Consider the following 20,226-nt stretch of genomic DNA (forward strand, 5'->3'; position numbering starts at 1 on the left):
ACCCACTGGGATATCTACACATCTTATGTAAGACAACATACAGCAAAACCAAGGGCATGGTACTTCACTGCCAATTCTGTGTGTGTCAAACACAAAATGTCAGAAGTGCCAAAAACACTTCAATGGAAGTTAGTTTCAAATGTAATATGATAACTACAACAGCTATGGCATAAATAGGGAGATGATTTTTCCTATATACACTGAAGATAGTATACACTACCAATAGCTCTGATGCTTCTAATTTGCATATGAATGCATGGAAGCAGCTTAATTAAAACAACTACACCTGTGCAAAGGAAATGTAGTAGTAATTTTAATTTTTCAGCTCCTGTATCTAGAACAAGAGAATTTTCTCTAAATACTGCTCTAAAGTGTGAAAGAGCATGGCTATATTCAAAATGCAGCATTATTTGCACATTCTTTCATTTGTTAAATATCAATTCTTCTATGTTTTAAAACAATCTGTACTTAATTTAACCTAAGTTATTTAAGATTTTTATGCTTTCCAATACATTACGCCAAAGCATATTTCAGTATGATTGACGATGAGTTTTAGAAATAGTACTGTTACAAAAATACGAGCTGGTATAATGTGTTTTGCTATAACAGATTTTCAAGTAAACAATAAAAGCTTCCAACTTTCCAGGACTTGCTTCCCTTCTTAAATGACGTTTAATAAATCAGAACCTTTCCTCACTCTTGCTAGAAGTCCAGCTTTTACTATTATCCCCATCCCCACAGCTGATAGAGGGATACTCTACATCTTAGGCACAGAGATTCCCCTTTGGCCTACAGGATTCTTGGGTACTGGTACAACTCTTTGCACAGATACAACACTTCTGGGAAGGAAACAAATCATTTCACCATTTTGCCCATTTTTTGTACAAGTTCCATGCCTACAGAAATCAGTCAGTAAAACACACACCTGCCCACTTTACAGATCTCTCAACTTTGCAAACTTTTCTGCACGGTTACAGAATTCTCTTTTGTACTTCACTTCATTAGAATAAGTCAGTATTTATTGAATGTGTAAGCACTGGCAGCACAAACCTCAAGAGAAATCCTACAGCTTCCTGAAAAATGATGCAGAACATTGTGGAAGTTCAGCCCCTGAAATGCCATGATGTTGTAAAATGGGATGCACGCAGTTAGCCAAAAAGAAACAACAGTCAAATAAAATTCTGCATTGGTCTTCAGAATTCTAGGACCAATGAAACATCATTTATATGCAAGTCATCTTTCTATTTACTTACTTCATTCTTGTAAAATTAATTGAAGGCATGGTCTTAAATACACGATCTTCAGCTTAACTGGTTCTCACCTCCAGCATTAGTTACTGACTTTTTTCCACACCTCCCCTCCCCACAATGCAACGATGCAGGCTGAGACAAGGAGCCTGTTGGGTTTGTTTTGCTTGGGGCAGGGAAATATACAGACTGCTTCCAGCAGTTGAGAACAGGGAGCAAACTGCAACACTGTTCAGGGGAAGGTAAAGAGGAAAATCCAGAAGTTTCACAAGTAAACAAAATGCAGGTGCAACAGCAACATCAATTAAGATGTCATTCACTTGGCATAAAGCAGTGCAGACAGACCCAGCAGAGCTTTCTAGGCAAACAAAATTTACCTGTGAGTTCTATTCTGCTTGATGCACAAATGTATCCCAGTTGACACTTATACAGATACAACAGATTTCCACCTTCCTGCAAGTAATAAAGGAACACCCACACGCAAAAATCAAGCTTCAGGTCTTAAAAATGCAAAGTAAGGAATGTGGTCTGAGTGTCGTGAAGAAGATCAAAACCAGACTGTAATAACGTCTGATTAAGAGTCACTGCATCTCCCCTGTGTCTTCGCCTTCATACTTACTAAAGACAATGTGAGTCTAAGTTCGCCCACAAAAGGGAAGAGTAGAGTTGTAAAACAGAAGGCTGGAGAAAGGATAGACTGTGCAGCACAGCAGCAGGACAACAAGGGAAAACAAATCTCATGTGGAGGCATAGGAAGCAAGGGAAGGTATAAGACTAGTACTTCCTTTTAGTATTAATCACAGGTTGTTTTCACTACCAACCAACAAAGATAACAATACCTATCAAGTAAACAATTACTAAATTTCACTTCATATGCCAGTGCTTTATGTCACCATTAAGCTTTATGTAACTATCTTACTGAGAAAAAGTGAACCACTGTTAGTTGACTACCTTAACTAAGATACCCAATTTATGCAGAGAAAATGGTCTCCTTTACAGCATTTTGTTCTAGATTCAAAAACATTTAGCTCATAAAACAGTTGTATACAAATAGCTAAAAGCAGCTTTTGCCCTTAATAAAAAGATGAGTTACGTGACACTTACTGCCACAGCATGTTTGTGACTGAGGTCACTGAGATGAGAGGCACTTGGGTGGAAGTCAGCTGGTGGGCCCAAAGCTGGATCGCTGCTCCTTCGTACCAGAAGCGGCATGCCTAGCAGACAAAATAAAGAGTTAATATTATTTCCAAACTCCTTTCACATAAACACAAACACTGCAAAGATGTTGCTGAACTACCAGAAAGCCTGTTGCTGGTATTTTCAATTGCAACTGTCACAACTGAATAAGCCATGTTCCAAATTCAAATGCAATGTTCCTAATAGTTTCAAGGCCATCATCCCTACCATTCTTCTCATTTGTCAGTTGATTCTTGCAATTAAAGCAAGGACAAAAGCAGACAATAGTTAATTCCTTCAGGAGTCCCATAAAGACAGAGTAACTGGGTATTAATCAGAAAGTCTAAACACAGCATGAGGTAAAGGTTGTGTTTTCCACCTACGTGCTACCCTGAAGAAGTCCATTGCAGGAAGGTCAGAAGTGACCTTAATCAGGATATACAGTCCCTGTGCAACTCCAGCTCACACCATCAGCTGGGCCTGGGGCAAGCATTCAATGCTGTACAGCGACAGAGGCAGTGCTGACACTCATTAAGGGTTATAACAGAATGAGCAAACTGTGTCTGTAGATAAGCACCCTGACAACATATACCGAAAAGGTTAAAACATCCACTATACATACGTGCCTTTAATTTGTTCATCACTGTCCTTAGACGTGAACAAGAGGTAATGGAAAACTAGCACTTACCCCATTTATTGTGTGATTATACAGACAGCTATACAAGTTTATTTAGGAGATACACTTGTCTTTTTTTTTTTTTTGGTCAATAAGCAATGCTTTCTTTTTCCTTACTGCTTTCCTTTTATCATGTTGTGCTTCCGTATTATTCTATTCATGCTACAGCATTTGTGCTGAGCATTTACAATAACCATTGTAAGCTAAGACAGAAAAAGTGTTTCTTTTCTCTGAATCTTGAAATTCAGAAAACACGTTCCCTTCTGCATACCAAACTGATCATACAAGGCATGCTATTTATAAGCACTACTGTTCTGTGTCAGAGCAGCACTTTGTATCTTAAACTTTGGAACTTGGTTTACAAAAGTAGTTCTCCTCTCACCGCACTGCAGCATTAAGCCATGGACAACGGAGAGTCAAATGTGCCATGAACTAAAATTTTACTCCCCTATTGGCTTTAACTTTGATTTCCTCAGGGTGCATTTCCCCCTTTCAAACTTTGTCCAGAGCTCCTTCTGTCACAGTCCTGCAGAACCTTGTCCCATCCTTGCTCACTATGCATTCTCTTCGACAAAGCTAAGGAGGAATTTTTCTGGTGGCACTAAAAGCTCCATACTATTTTGTTTCAAGCCAAGCAGAGCAATCAATTTCCCTTTTGCCAGCATCACCTTCAAGGATTAGTCTCTATACAGACTCATGGTTAACGGTATATTTTCCCTGAACTCATATGTTTTGGAAATATTTTTTTTTAACTGCAAATATGGTTGAATTGAGCATATGGTCGAAACCTCACTTAGATTTAAATTGGTTACATTAGAAAAAACAGAAGAGAAGTTATGCCATTTGTGCACAATTAAAAACTGAAATCTTGCAGCAACACAATGGCAAAAGAAGCATCTCCATGCTGGATGGAATCCTATTTGCTTAGTTTGTTTTTTAAATGAAGTAAAAAGCTCTACAGAGACTTTAACACCTGCCCTGATCAGGAGCACCTTCTGCCTCACTTCGCAGTGTTTGCACCCTCAGGTGAATCAAAACTTGTTTTGGGTTAGGAGGGGGCTGGCTAACAAGAAGTAATGCATTTAGGAATACTGCGCGACTGCAGAGAAATAACACCAGGTTTGGAGGTCAGTACCCCAGCGTGGTTGCGGTAAGTTTTGTTTGCTTGCTTAGCCATGGAAGAGAGAAGAACTAATTTTGAGAAGAACAAATGTTACACATGGATGGAATACTGTAAGCGGGTAGAAAGAGATTTACAGTGCATCACCTAGACAGTTAAAGTCCTAATTTTAAGTTCTGCTCCTGCATATAAAAATGTTGATTAGGATGGGGAAAAAAGCTGTCCATCACATACGTATCAAACTGTCAGCTGCTAAAGGCCACACCAATGACAATCCCTCCTCTGCCTGCTGCCGCATCGCGCTCACCAGGATAAACTACCTCCTCATGACTGTGCGTGTCACAATTTTGTTCGTTTTTAGAGCTTCTTCAGAGCACACCACAACAAAATTTGAAGCCAACATTGAAGCAAAACTCTATAAAGAGTAAATTCATCCACGTGCACCAATGTGAAATTGCCCTTCAACACAGAGTGCTGGAAGATCCCGACATGCTATCCGCTGCTGTACAACAACCGCCATTTAAGCAGAGAGGCAGAAAGATTTTTAACTGGTCTTGTCAAACGACTCAGGAACTGAAAACAAAACATTACAAGCAGGATAGTCGTTTATACTTAAATACAGGGAAGGTCATTAATACATAACCATTTTTCTTCTTTTTTTATCAGAGACGTTTCACATTAGCAGGCGTGCAGACAGCTCTGCCAGTCAGGGCTTTTTGAGAGCACAAGCAATCAGAGCAGGTAATCTGGTCACCCTGGATTTATTGCTTACTTCCACCTGAGGCACCGCATAATGGTGCTGCCATGTACTTAAAGTGCAGCTGACACTACCTTGTATATTCTACCATGTGATAGGATCACAACCCCCCCCCCCCCCCTTTTTTTTTCCTCAAGTATCTACTGCTCCAACAACAGAGCTCCTGTGTTTAAAGCTAACCCAAATTGCTCGTAATAGCACCTATCAATACAATTTAAGATCTACAGCTATCTGTTCTGTCTGAAGTGCACACTGCACTGTTAAATTCCCATGGATACAAGATTAGATTAACGAACTAGGATGATGTAACAGTGAGACAATCGACTTAAAAAAAAATCTACAAACAGATGAAAATCAATTTCCAACCAGCTCTCTTTCATACATTAGAGCACTGGGCTCTAATAGCAGAACAAAGTATTTCTCTATTGCTCTAAACGAGTATATCTTAAAGAAAACAAAAGCAATAAACTACAAAGAAAATCCAGGAGACTAAACAGATGTTTTTGGTGCTGTGTCTTTCAGCAGAATGCTTTTCCCTGTTTGTACATGATGGAAAACATCAAGTTAGTTTTATTTACAAAACGCAAAGACTGTTCCCATAGTTTCTGACCAGAGTTACATTTCTTTGCTGCTGTCATTACAATAAATTATATAGATATATTGTATCTATAAAATATATAATATTTTATATATATATATATATGGTGTGTGTGTGTATATTTTATTTGTGTTGCATTATAATTTCCCTATACATGACTTCTTTTTTAACATAATCTCTTCCAAACAGCATTCAATGTAAATGGAAACTAAACTTCAGATACACTAGCAAGAATGGTTTCTTGTTACTCCTCCAACCTGCTGGACACAGCAAAAAGCATTCATCTTACTAAACAGAATGTTGTGTTTAAACAGCATATTATCTGCATTTAAATCAATCATTTTAGGCTAATCCATCCTCCAAGATTTTAAAGCTAATAGATCTCAGACTCTCACACCTAATTTTTATTCGCAGATTGAAAGGTGAAAATAAGCTTTTCTTCTATTTCAATTGCCAGTCCATTTCTCAACTTCAAATGAAACACTTAATGAACTTCACTAGCTGAATAAACTGACACAAAGAAAACATTTTTTGCACCTGCAGCAGCAGCCACGCTGCCAAGGGCTGGTTTAGCACTTGGGCTACATCACTTACAGGTGCTCAGGCAGGGACTCCTCCACAGATCGGCGCCTTGGTCTTCTTTGAAAACTTTGGCAGCTTAACTATACAGCCTGAATATGACACAAGTAGCATTTTATTGCTGGTAATAGAAAAGTAAAATACACCACTTGAATGTTTCAATGCTATTTTTAAAGAAGTATAACATACTAGACATTAATAAAGATTTTTGTACTATTTAAATGTCAACTAGAATTTATTTATTCTTTATCTCACCTTAATTAAGAACCTTTTTCTTTTTACACTTCCTTCAAAAATAATTCCCTATTATGGTTATTTTCCATTCTGGTGACAGCAAACTACTTTTAGTCTCAAATATCAAACTTCTGCCTGACCACTATAAGAAATTAGGATGAAACAGTGAAGTCTCCAGAACCAGAGCCTTCAGGAAGGCTTCAAGGAACTATAAGAAAACTGTAGTAAGTCACACTGTGTCTGGCCCAGCACCCACCCAACCCACTATCCAGAACCCACCAGTAGCAAATACTTGGCAAAGGAGCCCAGGAACAACCACAGAGCAGCCGATGCTCTGGTTTGCAGAAATTTGTGCTTCAAAGAACTCTTGACCAGAGCAGGACCAAGACCACCACATATTAAGCCTAGGATGAGTCAACATCTTGCAAATTCATCTAATTTCATTTTACCTCATTGATTTTTTGACTCATAACACTGAATTACAGAATTTTGTCGAATGCTTCACCAAAGAGGTAATTCGGGGGCGTTTTTGCTTTCAGTCTGTTCTAACGTTAAAAAGTGACAAAGGATCATTTTTTTTACCCTTTAGTGGAGGGCTAAAAAGAGATGAGCCAAAATACCACACACGTTTCATAGAATCGTATGGGTTGGAAGCGACCTCTAGAAATCATCTAGTCCAAGACCCGGCCAAAGCAGGCTCTCTGTGGTATTCACCCTCATCTCAAAGCCAGTGAGGGTACAGCATCCTGCTTCACCTAATGCCCACGGTAAAGACACTTCCCTGCAATGAAATAGTGAGCTGTGACAAATGCAAAACACAAATCTGCAGCTGCTACGTCTATGGGAAAATTGTGTAACATATTGGGAGGGAGGTGCAGCTTTTGCCAGCTATGTTCAGAAGTAAATACACAACTCTCCTCTTCAGTTGGCTGGGATTCTACATTTCTGCTTTGAGAAACAATCAGATTCTGAGGCAGCACTTCGAAGTAAACTGCCAAAAAATTAACTATCAACTGAGGCTCTTAAAAGGGTAAATAAAATAGAAAGCAATGAGAAAGAACTACACAGCAATGGGCAAACTAGCGGAATCATTTAACTTTTACTTGTAGTTTTCCTAAAGATGACTTCCATAAGTTGTGTTTATCTGTAAAGCAAAACATGCACACATGCAAATAAACAGCAAACCAAAAAACCATTAGTGGCTGAACATTGCAAAACTGTGTGAAAACGTATAAACTTGGCTTCTTAAATAAAAAAGTGCGATCGTCTACTTCAAGACCTCTATTTACACTGAATAGCATCCAGCTATCAATCAGCCAAGGTTAGTAGGTTCATTTTCAACCTGAAATACAGATTTTACTGTCGTGCCTCAGAGGCAATGCAGAACATAGCGCTGCAGTGATTTATAAGCACACATACACACCCTCACATTTTTATACTACCTAGCACTACTATACTGCCGGAGGCTGCACTACAGCTATTCAGCACAGTGCTACAGTATATCCTTCCCAATCCTCTAGTTGCAAATATTTAGCTTACAGAAGTGGGCTGGTCTGTTTTTAAAATAATATCACCTTCAAAACTAGCTATGCATCTTAACAATATATGAATAATCACAAAAATAGAAACATCAGAAAATCAGTAATATCATGAAAATTTTAAAAAAAAAGCTAACACTGAGTAAATAGTACCAGAAATAGCTGAGTTCTGTGATAGAACTTATTCCACTTGCCCCACTCATTCAACACCATCCCCCAAAACCATCCCTGAGGCAATAAAAGGCTGGAAATGAACATTTCTGCTGGAGAGCTCCTTCAAGAAAGCATGCGACTCGTGACAGAAAGTCTTTTTCTCCTTGCTTATCATATTTTCAGGGGAATAGCTACTTACCCCAAAGTAACATATATTAGACCAAGGGTAAAGGGAGTAGAGACAATGGGAATAATGGATGAGAACCAATAACCACTGGGGAAAGCAGAGGGGCTATCAGAAATAAGGAGGGACTCTGTTAACATGCTACACACAAATTTATTACCACTACTGCTACTAAATTCTTGAAAATGGGGAAAGAAAGGAAGGGTTGGTTTGTTTTCTAAACAGACAAAATATAGAAAACCATGGGATGTATTTTTTTTTTTTTTTTTTTTTGCTGCCAGGTGGCCTGAAGATGACTGGCACACAACTGTTCAGTTTGTTTTTACACAGCAAAAGGGGATTCCATCCAAAGGGATTTGAAGAGGCTTGAAAAGTAGGCCCAGGAGACCTAACCGTAGCCTTTCACTACTTAAAGGAAACTTAAAAACAGGAGGGAGATTGACTTCTCACATCAGGAACAGTTTTAAATTAAAATAGGGGAGATTTAGATTAGGTATTAGGAGGAAGTCGTTTATGGTGGTGAGGCCCTGGCACAGCTGTCCAGAGAAGCTGCAGATGCCCCATCCCTGGAGGCACTCAAGGCCAGGTTGGATGGGGCCCCAGACAGTCTGAGCTGGTGGGGGGGGCAGCCAGCTCACAGCGGAGGATTGGCACAAGAGGGGCTTTAAGGTCCCCCTCCAACCCAAGACATTCTGTATACACACATACATCCTCTTATAAAAAGCACTGCCGTATTGGTTTTACTGTAACACAAAAGAAATCTGTTTTGCTAGTGCAAAGCTCATTTCCATGAACCAAGAATAGCTAAGTAATACCAAGCTTAAGTCATGAGGTCAAAATACACCATGCCTGCACTCTGACTGAAATGAAAAGTTATCTTCAAACCCTTAGCTTGCCTGGGAATAGAAACCATTTGTTTTAAGAACTGAAGTAGACTTTAATTGATCATCACAATTCTTTAAAACCAGATTAAACCAAATGCCACAGAGGACAAAAATCCATCAAGTACAGAGCCATCCTCACAACACCTGTGACAAACTGCACAGAACAGCGCTCCATTTCACTGCTGCAAGAGCAGCTCTTGGGCACAGAAAAAAGAATCAAGTCCTGGTCTGCTTAATGAAATAAACAGTATTGCTTCAAACAACAGAAGCTTTTACAATGCATTTTTCATGTAAACCTACCAATTTCAAGATGTTAATTTCTCCTGAATCATACAGCAGAGAATTACTCAGTGTACTGACAAACATCGGTATGCTCTGCCAATAAACTGACATTGCAAGATTAAGATGAACAAGATAGCTTTTACATTAAAAAACATATGCTGTATACAAGCAATAGCAACACTTTATCAAATGAATAGTTCCAGTTCATACCTGTTTTCATAACATTTAAAAAAGCATAACCATGCTTTTTTCTCTATATTTAAAAGTGCACCACCTGCATATCCACTGCATAGCATCTCAACACCCACTTGAAAGAGGACTAACTGGATACATTTAGCCATTTAGAATGCCCTCAATCCCTACTTCAATACTTCCACTTCAAACCAGGCAAAAGAGAGAAGGATCTCTTCCCGAGTTCTGAGGTCATCCATAAAGGGCAGACACCCCTATGTCACGGAGAACCACTGGGCTCTATGAGACACCCCAAGGGAGAGCACCCAGAAGAAACCTCACCTTCCATTCCTTGTATTTCCAAGCTCAGACACTACCAGTGGAAGCATCTGTGCATGTCTGCTGCTACAAATGCAACTGAGAAGCAGCTTTGACTGACTAAAGCAACTCATATGGGAAGAATCATACATGCTTAATACCAAGGACCCACAGAAAAGCAGCACGTTTCTGTCCACTCAACCATCATCTATTGAATAAAGCAACTGCTCTGCACCAGTCACAAAGGCATTTCCAACTCAAACTGACATGACCATAAAATAGATCTTCCATAAGTAAGTTACTGTCTCCTTTCCTCTTCAGTCCTTATAGGCAGAAAAAAAAACCTGACATCAGAAAAAAGGCTAATCTACTTAGGTCTTTCCTGATCCAGTACCTACCATGCAGAGTAAACCACTGTGAAAGAACATGGATCCGTTAGGTGCAAAAGGGCCAGCAGCTTGCTTGCAGGTGTGCTGTGAATTTTAAGATGGCTGATAAGGGCCAACAGAACTACAGGCACTTGAATCCCAGACTGTTCTGCTGATTTAATTGAAAAGTCTTACTTATTATAAGGTGAAAATTCTGCTACTGAAATCAGTTCACATATACTGACATGTCACATGCTAGAAGAGTCACTGTGACAAAGTAGTGCTTTTAAAGGAAACAGAACATTCTGAAGCAACTCTATCTCATGATCTGGGGGAAGCACTAGCTGGCAGATCAGGCTATTGATTACACAAAGCCCTGCCTATGGACCAAAGGTCTGTGAAGAGGGACGATGTCACTGGATAATCACTTAGCAATAGCCTGTGGGCAGCTGCTCCAAAGGACAGGGACGCATCAGTTTCATGAGCAGGTAACTGGTGGTAACCATTCACTTGGAAAAGACTTATGAAGAGAATAAGAAAACATTTCTAGTCTGAAGTAAGCAAATATCTAGAACAAAAGATTTGAAAATATTTTTGGAAGACTGTATTACATCACACTTGACACATTAGTTGCTACCATGAAGTTGTGTTTTACCACTCTACGTTGCTACCTCATTTTTAGTAATTCTAACAACATGCACATCCTCAGGACCCTCAAACTGTTATCCTAAGGATACCAGACAGAACCATTTGCACATATGGCTGGTATCTCCAATATGTGTAACCCCAGCCATCATGGGCTCTCTAAAAGGTCTTATGTTTCTAGTCCTTACTCTACAAAGTCTTTTCAACATCATCTCTGGTCAAAGAGAAATAATAGGTAGTGAGAGAATCAAAAAACACAGTGCCAACAGAAAATAATGTTAGTTATTACTCTACCATCTACATACAAGGCTCCCCAAATGTTTCATCATTTTAAATACTTGTTAGTTGATTGGTTATTGCATCAAATTATATATTCACAATTTGCCAAAAGTCCAAGGATAATACATTTTGGTGCTATGAAGATAAATGATCAACAACATCAACAGTGATGTAGAAGACATTCATCTAAACAGGTTTTGCTGTTCCAGTCAAATGCTATCATCTAAGCATCATATAGAACATTTCTTAATTGTTTCTTACATGATTTTAATATGCTATTTTTAATAAATATTATGGTATCTCAATTTACCCAATTCAAAATAGTTTTATCTCATTACGTTCGTTCAGTCAGAATAAAGGAGGTTCAGGAACAACACAAACCGAAAATGAAACATCACTAGGGAGGACATTAATCCCAGAGAAAACAAAGTCTTGTGGCAGCAACTGGGAAAGGACTAGTTGGCAGGCATGGCCTGGAGCCAAACTGCTCAGGTCTAGTCTTCAGGGCACACAGATGTTCAGAAGTAACCATTGGGAGCCTTTATGCTAGGCTGGAAGGGCTTAGATTCAGCTAGCCAGGTGACCATTTCTAGCACAACTTTAAAACGAGTTCTTTCCCTGGGGCGTAAATTGCCTTATAGTTACCATGGAGTAAAGTTATGTGGCTCTAAAGTATTCAGTGTACTAAGAAACAACAGAAAAAACTGCAATAAATTTAAGACAGTGCTTGGGTTACAGATGTTTATGGTTTCCTGCATTAAATTGCAAATGTTTGCACCTTACCATGTAATGGACACAAGTGTTTTTATTAGCAGCATTACAGTGCTTCTACATTTTTCTTAACCACCAAAACCCATAATTTCACCTGTTTTGGAGGGACAGATGCAAATATTTTAGAAGCAATCAAAGAGACAATTAAGTTCCTGAACTATTTTAGGGATGCATGTGCCAAGTATTAAGAAATGAATTTGCTAAAAGAAAAACGTTTTTCCCTAACATTTTACCATTTGTGGAAGCAACATAAGATATATTTGCCTTAAACTAAGGATACCTTATAGGATTGCCTTTATTTTTGCTTATTTTCACAGTTTTAAGTAAGACAAGTGAAAGGAAACGTACTTAATTACATAATAGAAAAACTATGATTTCAGACAGTCAGAATGTTCAATGCAAAAAATATATATGTATACACACCCACACCAACCACAAAAAATTGTAGAAGTATCCTATAATAAAAAATATTTTCCCCTTTATCACAATTTCTATCCAGTCAGTAAAGGGTTTAGGACTAGATATAGCACATAGTTAACAGTATCAAACACACAATTTATTTTTAACAAGTTTCAAGGCAGTATCTTAAGTGCCTTTTCTAAAATCTGTGTTGATCCTTTCATGTTTGAGAACAGCAGCCTTTAGTTTCACATAATTACTAGGCATTGTTTCTACATGAAACCACGGATCTGTTTTCGTAGCATACTAAACATCAGAAAAAAACCCAAAGTTGTCCCACAATCTGTCAATTGATTTAACAACAAATTCCCTACATTTCATCCCTAAAGACCATTTGCAAAAACACACTCTAAAAGGCCAAGCACAAGACAGTGCTTCAAGCAGCTCCACTACAGAAAGTAACAACATTTGCTCATGATGTGTACATTTAATCACATTCTTGTTCTAGAAGAAAAGCTTTTTAAAATTATTAGTATTTATTTCTGCTAGCAAGGGTGAGTCAATTCAATAATTAGGCAACCAGACTACTGTGGTTCATGCATCAGTGAGATTGATGTGACTAAAGCCTCCTTTTATTTCTTCTATTTCTCTATTTGCCTCCAATGAACACAGGAACATAATTTAAGGTCCAGGAAGTTACACAAGAAAGATAAAGGAAAAAATTAAGTGCGAAGAACTGTTATCATTGATGAAAAGTCCAGAAGAGAAAACAATTTCAAGCTCCAGACCATCTTTACAAGACTGACAGGTGAAATAAAACAGATTTTCTACAAGTTAAATGAAAATCTAAAAGAGAACCACTGAGACAAATACATTATATTTACGTTCTCCATTAAAAAAACCACACATTTTAATTTCAAATATATATTAGCGTAGCACTGAAAACTAAAGTCAAAGCCTAATTGACTCTGCTTATCGCATGCGGTATTTCATCTCCTCTAAACTCTATAGCACAAGGATTCCATAAAAGCTATGAGAACTGAACAATCTGGTAGCTTAATGGTGAGCTCAAGAGTGCTAGCTGTTCCACATAAAATTGCATGAGGCTGAAATACTCCCCTCTTGTGCTCCGTTTCCTACACAATTTTTAATGACTTTTTTTTTAAAAATACAGTTCAGAGATATAAGGTGAAGATATCTACTTTCCAAAACATGCTAAAATGCACTTATATCACATTGTATAAAAATATCCAGTAAATGTCATGGCATGTGAGAAATTCCCATGTGTGTCATTTAAGAGATTTTTCAATATTCATTAGGGTATAGAGAGAACCAGAACGACCAGTTAAAAATTTGAATCTAAACAGTTTCCTGCAGTTTGGATTTCAATACTTCTACAACAGGCATAAAAACGAGCACAGACTTCCATCATAAGTTATATTGAGCAGCCTCATACAATGAAGTTTATCAGAATGTTTTATTGTAGCTCTTTTAAAGAAAAAGGCTGATTTAAGTAGTATTACAATAAGGAGACAATGAAGAGACAGCTGAATGCTCAACTTACGAAGTCAAAAGTAGACTCCTCTACAAGAGTAGCAGAACTAGAGGTATTATTTCCAACTCATGTCATCCACTTCAATCCAATTTTCTATTTCACATTTTTACAAGGCTGCCAACAGTACTAGAGAATACAGCACAAACTGCACAATAAGCTCTACTGAAATGCAGAGACTGCCCAACTTTTCTCATTACATTTATCTTCACTAAATCACAAGGTAAACAGCAGAGTCCATCCCAACCAGCCCTCCCATGTGTCCCCCCCACCCCCCCCAAAAAAACCTGTATACATAAAATTGAAGCACAGAAGAAATAAATACTATATGTTGGTAAAAAACAAACAAAAACAGCTGAAAAATAACCACGCAAAATATACATACCAAGTTTTAGGGCAGAAGGAGTCACTTCAATCTCGCCCCCAATCGGTTGAAAGGCAGCCAGCTGAGCCGCTACCTCTGCCTCAAACAGGTCTGGGCTACTTCTGTCTGTCACGTTCCCATTGGTGCCGTCAGACTTACGGTGAGGTTCTTGCTCATCATAAACAGCAATCAGCTATGAAAACAAAAGATAAAACACGATTTGCATATTGTAAAGCGTTCCCAAACTTACTTACTTTATTTTAAATAAAAAGCGATCAGTTATGGGAGTAGAAAACAATCTTTTGAGAACAGCTAGTAATAAGAATAAACATTCAGGAAAGCACATACGTTTGTGCTTAAATGCATTCACTTCAATATGACTTAAGTACATGCTTCCCCATTCCTTGGTGATGGCGTGCTGTTCTCAAAGTTAGCATGCTATGAATAGAGAACGTCTTCTGTTGTTCCAAAATATTTACAGCTGAACACGCTTAAACACACAAACCAGCATTTAAATTTTATGGGTAGGAGGATGTTATATTTCTTTAAAAGTTTAGCGGTATTGACTGACACATTGGGGTGATGTAACACAGACATGGAAGCTATGTGGAGCAAGCAGGTAAAGCTTTCATTTATTTATGATTACATAATAATTTTATTCAAAGGACAAGTTGTAGCCACCACAATGATAAAGTAGAATTCCCTTGATCCCTGAACCTGTGCCTCTGTAAGAGCATAAGGTAGAGACACATACACATGCATGCACTTAGCATAGATCTATCTTTAACAATTTCCCCCCCCCTTCTCTCCCGCAAGCTTATCTCATCTACTTTGTTTCCCTTAGTTACTGGTTATCCAAAACTTCAGGCCCACAGCAAAGCATTGACAGGCTGCAAACTCAGTTATCCAAACACACATTAAAGTTGGTATGGAAACAACAACGAAGACCATGAAAATAATTTGTGTGTCAGCTAGACTGGCCTACAAGGAGCTTCCTCTTGGTCCCTACTATGTACATCAGATACAGCTTCATCAACAAATGACTTGTGTGCGGCCTAGTGTAGGTTGCTGATTCAGTTCCAGGAGCTGGATAAAAGAAATAAATTCTTAATGAACCTAAACAAACCAGACAACTGTCTGCTCCCAGCCAATGAGATTCTCAGCACCCCTGTGCTCTCTCCAGGAGGGGAGGAGACGGCAGCAGCAGTTCATCCCAAGAATTTGTCCTGCCTGATACCTTATATTCTCCTCCCACTCCCATGATAATCACTGCCTAAAAACACTGTGCAAGTTAGCTTTGTCTTTAGATGTCTCTTTTTTTTTTTCCTTCTTCTGAACTCCTTAAGATTAACAAAGTTCTATTTAGCAAATTCTGAGTAAGACCACATCATACACACCTGGTTAGGCAATGTCAAGGCATCTGCAGAAACAATATGAAGAACCAATTTACTACACTGCCTCAGCCCTCTGTGTTATTTTAAGGTACACATATACACTCTCTCTATAAAAATATTAGTAGATCAAATCTCCTCTGACACTTCCAAGACATGTGTCAGAAACTATATCCTGTGATAAGCAGTATAATGAAACAAAGAGACAAATATTTAAAGGACCTCATTTGCCTAAAGGAACAGATGAGTGTACGAGAGGGAAAAGAGGGGAAAAATAAAAAGAAAAATCCCAAAGCGCTTCCAAGGAAGAAACTGACATTTTCAGGTTTCTCTCATTTATAATTTCGTTGCTAGAAGTGTGTCAGCTTGTATTTACCAGCAGCACTTCAGAAGTGCAAAGCCCCCTTAAATAATCAGGTAGAAAACAGGCTTTTTTTCTCCTCCCTCTAATATAGAGTCTGTTTCTTTTCCACAACCACACAAACGGCTCTTAGAGCACACACTGTGTTTTTTATTAGTCCAAAACTTCTGGGAAACATTCATCTCAGTACCAAAATCTACACTCTCCAGACTTTATTACTGCACTTCAAGGAAACTACTGAGACATTTGCATTACATTTACCACCAGATATCACTACTCCTTGCAACTACACACGGTCAGAAAAGGCCATTTTGGAGCCAGACACCAAGAGACCACAGTAACTGCTTCACCTGAGTTCCAACAAGAAAAGAAAATGTTGTTTCTGTTTGTTTTTAAAGTGACTACTCACATTGTTGTTGTTATGAAAGTCCATCATGATTCAAGAACCTTCACAACATTTGCCCATCTCTAAGAGGGTTTGCCTTCCCACTCACTTTTGCCAGGCAAACTGTTTTCTAAGCAAGTCTAAGCAATGAGGAAATTTCAAGGTTGTGTAGGTTCATTGCAATGAAAGCACTGAAGATGACTGTAGGATACAAAATCCATTTGAGCATTTGCAATCTAGCGTGCAGTAAACAGAGATCAGCAGTGACTTGATGGGAATAAAGTGTATTCCTCTCCATTGGATGAACCTGAGCCTCTCCATGGTTTCACCATCCAGCATACTAAATGCTGTACTACATTGTGGCACTCTACATTCACTGGCCATAGATGTTAAGGGCCAAAAGTAGGGACTGGATCAAAACACTTTGACAAGCTGAAGGGAAAAGTCAGCAAGAGCTGTTAAATGGAAATATCTCAAACTCAAAAAACCCTGAAACATGCAGCAGTGAGAAAATAAACTATCCACAAAATTAAGCCAGGAACACCAGCATCACTTAGAGACGTTTTAATTACAGTGTGGAAAGGAGATACTGTAAGTACAACATGAACTAGTAGTAAAGATTCAATGTCTTTCCTCACCAAGGAAATAAACCACCATTTGTTTTCTATAATGGTTACTTAAGAGAGAACTACTCAAAGACAGCAGCTGCAGCAGAGCCTTACCAGTAGCAGTCCCAACAGTGTAAATAAACTACTGATAAAAGTATTATAAATATCAGCCTTAGCCTGTCAGAGGGAATAAAAACTACTGAAACTACACGTATCAGCTATTCAAAAATAATTGCAGTAATTGATATGTTTCCAGTATGGAAAAATCCCTTAATAGGAGCAGACTGCAAATGCCTCCTGATGAAAAGAACTTCAGAACACGTTAAGAAATCCACCCCAAACCTATCATAGCAACAACATCGTTGCAGTAGTAGTTTGTTCTTTACCAATTCCAAATTTCAAGACTTGAGTTCCGTAGAGCAGCTAATTTTTTTTTAACAGATTAAGATACGACTCCAAACATTTGCGAACTGCAGAAGTTACACAAGTACTCCTTTGTGGGTTGGTGCACTTACCATACTTAAGTGTCTCGATTTTTTAAAGTTTATTTAAGGAACATATGAATATTTGACATCAAAGTTATCTATGTATTTCTGTACCGTGGAACCACGGGATATCCTACACTGGAAGGGCCCTCCAAGGATCACAGAATGAATCACAGAATAACTTGGGTTGGAAGGGATCTTAAAAATCATCTAGTTCCAACTCCCTTGCAAGGAAAGGACTGTCAATTCCAACCCCTGGCTCCACACAGCACCGCCCAGAACCAAGCCCTGTACCTGAGAGCACTGTCCAAATTCTCCTTGAACTCTGGCAGCTTAGGGCCATGTCCATTGCCCTGGGGAGGCTGTGCACATTGCCTGACCACCCTCTGGTGCAGAACCTCCTCCTAATCCCCAGTCTGAACTCCTGTAACACAGCTCCCTCCTTCCTAATTACATTGACATAGTCACAGCATAAGACAGCAGTAAGAAATAGTACTATTGTATCAGCATTTTCAGTAATAGTAAGTATGGCAAACTTATCACAAGGCAGTTTACCAAGGTCAAATTCTAATTTTGAATTGTGTCCTGTGGTACAGGTCTTTCAATATTTTATTGATATTCCAATTAGGAAACTTGCAGAAAAATAGAAGAAAATTGAGTAAAAATCAAGTGGCTCTATTCCCAAACACAGAGCAACACACACACGTTCAATTAAGATGAAAAGTGCTGTACAAAAGGGTGGGTAAATAGCCAAAGGGAAGACGACCTTACTGAGTGAATGGGTCTGAAGGCAAAGCAGCCGCTTGTTTTATGCTGGAGAATCACTGCCCACTGAGCAACAGAAGGCTCCTCATGAAATCCCCCCAAGACAGACAAGAGGCATTTGCAGCCCATCGTCCTGCTGCACCCTGCTCAGCACCACCGTGCTGTGAGACCACACACAGCAGCAAGCAGGGGAAGCAATTCTCAAGATGCAGCTGCACCACCTTTGTTCCAGTGCTTGCAATTTAAGCTCCATTAAATATAAATTGTAGAGTTTCAGAATTTCGAAGAAAACCATCATCACCTCTGAACAAGCAGCACAACTTTACAGATCTTGCCTTATGGCATTTGGCTGTTAATCCAGTAACAACTGGCTTTCCCTTGCCCTACACACCATTTTAAATAAAAGGTTTTGTAATTATTCCTCTTTTTGCATGATGCTTTTGACAATTAGATTACTGTTAATAAGGCTAAAAAGTGCGTATTTTACAGCTTTTCTGTGCTGAATTAGAAAACAGACATAACGGTTCCCTTTTTGTACCAAAACACCTTGCATGTACGCAGCGCTCCAAGGGATAAAATGAAAGTTTGTTTGCAGTTAAATTAATCAGCTTTCATTTATAGTTAAGATAAAATCCCTAGGAGAAGTTCCCAGGCACAGGCTAGCATCAGCACATCACTGATATGATTTTCAGCAGCTGGAATGATACAGTCAAAAGCACCAGGAAGAGTTAATGCTCAACTTGTACAGAATGTTTCATTTCAGTTGGACGGAAGGCTTTCATCTCAGTTTTCCCATATCCAGAACATCTACTTTCTTTACATTCTTCTCTTGCTATGGTCAATGAAAGCTTGTAAAATTCTGTTTGTTTGTGGTGCGTTTCCCTGATATTTCATTACTTTAATTCTCATTTAAGAGAAAAGCCCGTGTATGTGTGTTGGTGTATACATATATATACACATACTTTTTTCAACTTTTTTTCCAACTGTCTATTTCTGACAGCCAGTATTCCTGTGGGAGTGATTATCAGGTACCTTTAAAAACTGGAAAGTTCCTTCTTTTTTCCCTTCTCCTTCCAATTAAAGATTTTCCACACAAGCACTCGCATCTTCACAAGAACTGTTTTGGAAGGGTGGATTAACAGCTCAGCGACTGTTCTACTGAGCTCCATGACATATGGAGAAAAGATGGCTCAAGCTACAGCAAAAACCAAGTTCTCCACAGCATCACATTACCTTGCTCTCTGACCCTTCAATGTGGATTCTGTAAGATTTAAGCTTTTATTTACCACCACAAATACACAACAGAGGTAGAAAGACACGGCGTGTTTCTGTACATAACATCTTGATGACAGAATACAGCAAAGTTCAAAATGAGACTAGAAAAGATCAGAGGTGTTTGCACCTGCAAACAACCAGCCACACAGACAGATGGAGACAGGCTGCAGCTGACAGCAGCTGAAAACAGCCTCCATATGGCCACGCAGACAAGAAGGGATCCCCTTCCCTTTCTTCCCCCTCCTCCACCTCCTTTCTGCCTTCCTTTCAAAAAGGTTATATGTTTGGCCATGCTGGATCCCCGACAGCACCCTGCTGAGCTACTGACAGCAGCTTAACAACCATGGGTGCCATGGGGAGCGCCCGGTGCTGCGCTTACATACAGCAAAGGCGCAGTGCAACAGCAGGCCCAACAGAGGTGCTCTCCCCTGTGGAACCTTCTCTATGGGCACACATTATGCTTTCCCCTCAGCTCTGCAGGGGAACAAAACCACTTTCAATTGAGACAATAAGATACGTTAAAGAGTGAATTATGAACAAAAAACTTCAGAAAGGTGCTGTGGAAACTTCCTCAGAGCTCCACAAAGTCATTAATGTAAAATCAGATTTTATATATCACTTATGAGAAACTTTGGTTCAAATGGTTAAAAGATGAAAGTCT

General features: G+C 38.9%; 1 protein-coding gene across 1 annotated transcript in view; it reads right to left on the minus strand.

Moving 5' to 3' along the window:
- PARD3B (par-3 family cell polarity regulator beta) overlaps window positions 1–20,226 on the minus strand; it is a 368,137-nt gene that overhangs the window by 250,825 nt on the left and 97,086 nt on the right. Inside the window, exons 3-4 of the mRNA XM_015289524.4 lie at window positions 14,317–14,488; window positions 2,352–2,461 (exon numbers count right to left, since the gene is read on the minus strand). Coding sequence (XP_015145010.3) covers window positions 2,352–2,461; window positions 14,317–14,488 — 282 coding nt within the window. The remainder of the gene's footprint in view (window positions 1–2,351; window positions 2,462–14,316; window positions 14,489–20,226) is intronic.

This window comes from Gallus gallus, chromosome 7 (assembly GCF_016699485.2).
Source record: "Gallus gallus isolate bGalGal1 chromosome 7, bGalGal1.mat.broiler.GRCg7b, whole genome shotgun sequence".
Taxonomy (NCBI): Eukaryota; Metazoa; Chordata; class Aves; order Galliformes; family Phasianidae; genus Gallus; species Gallus gallus.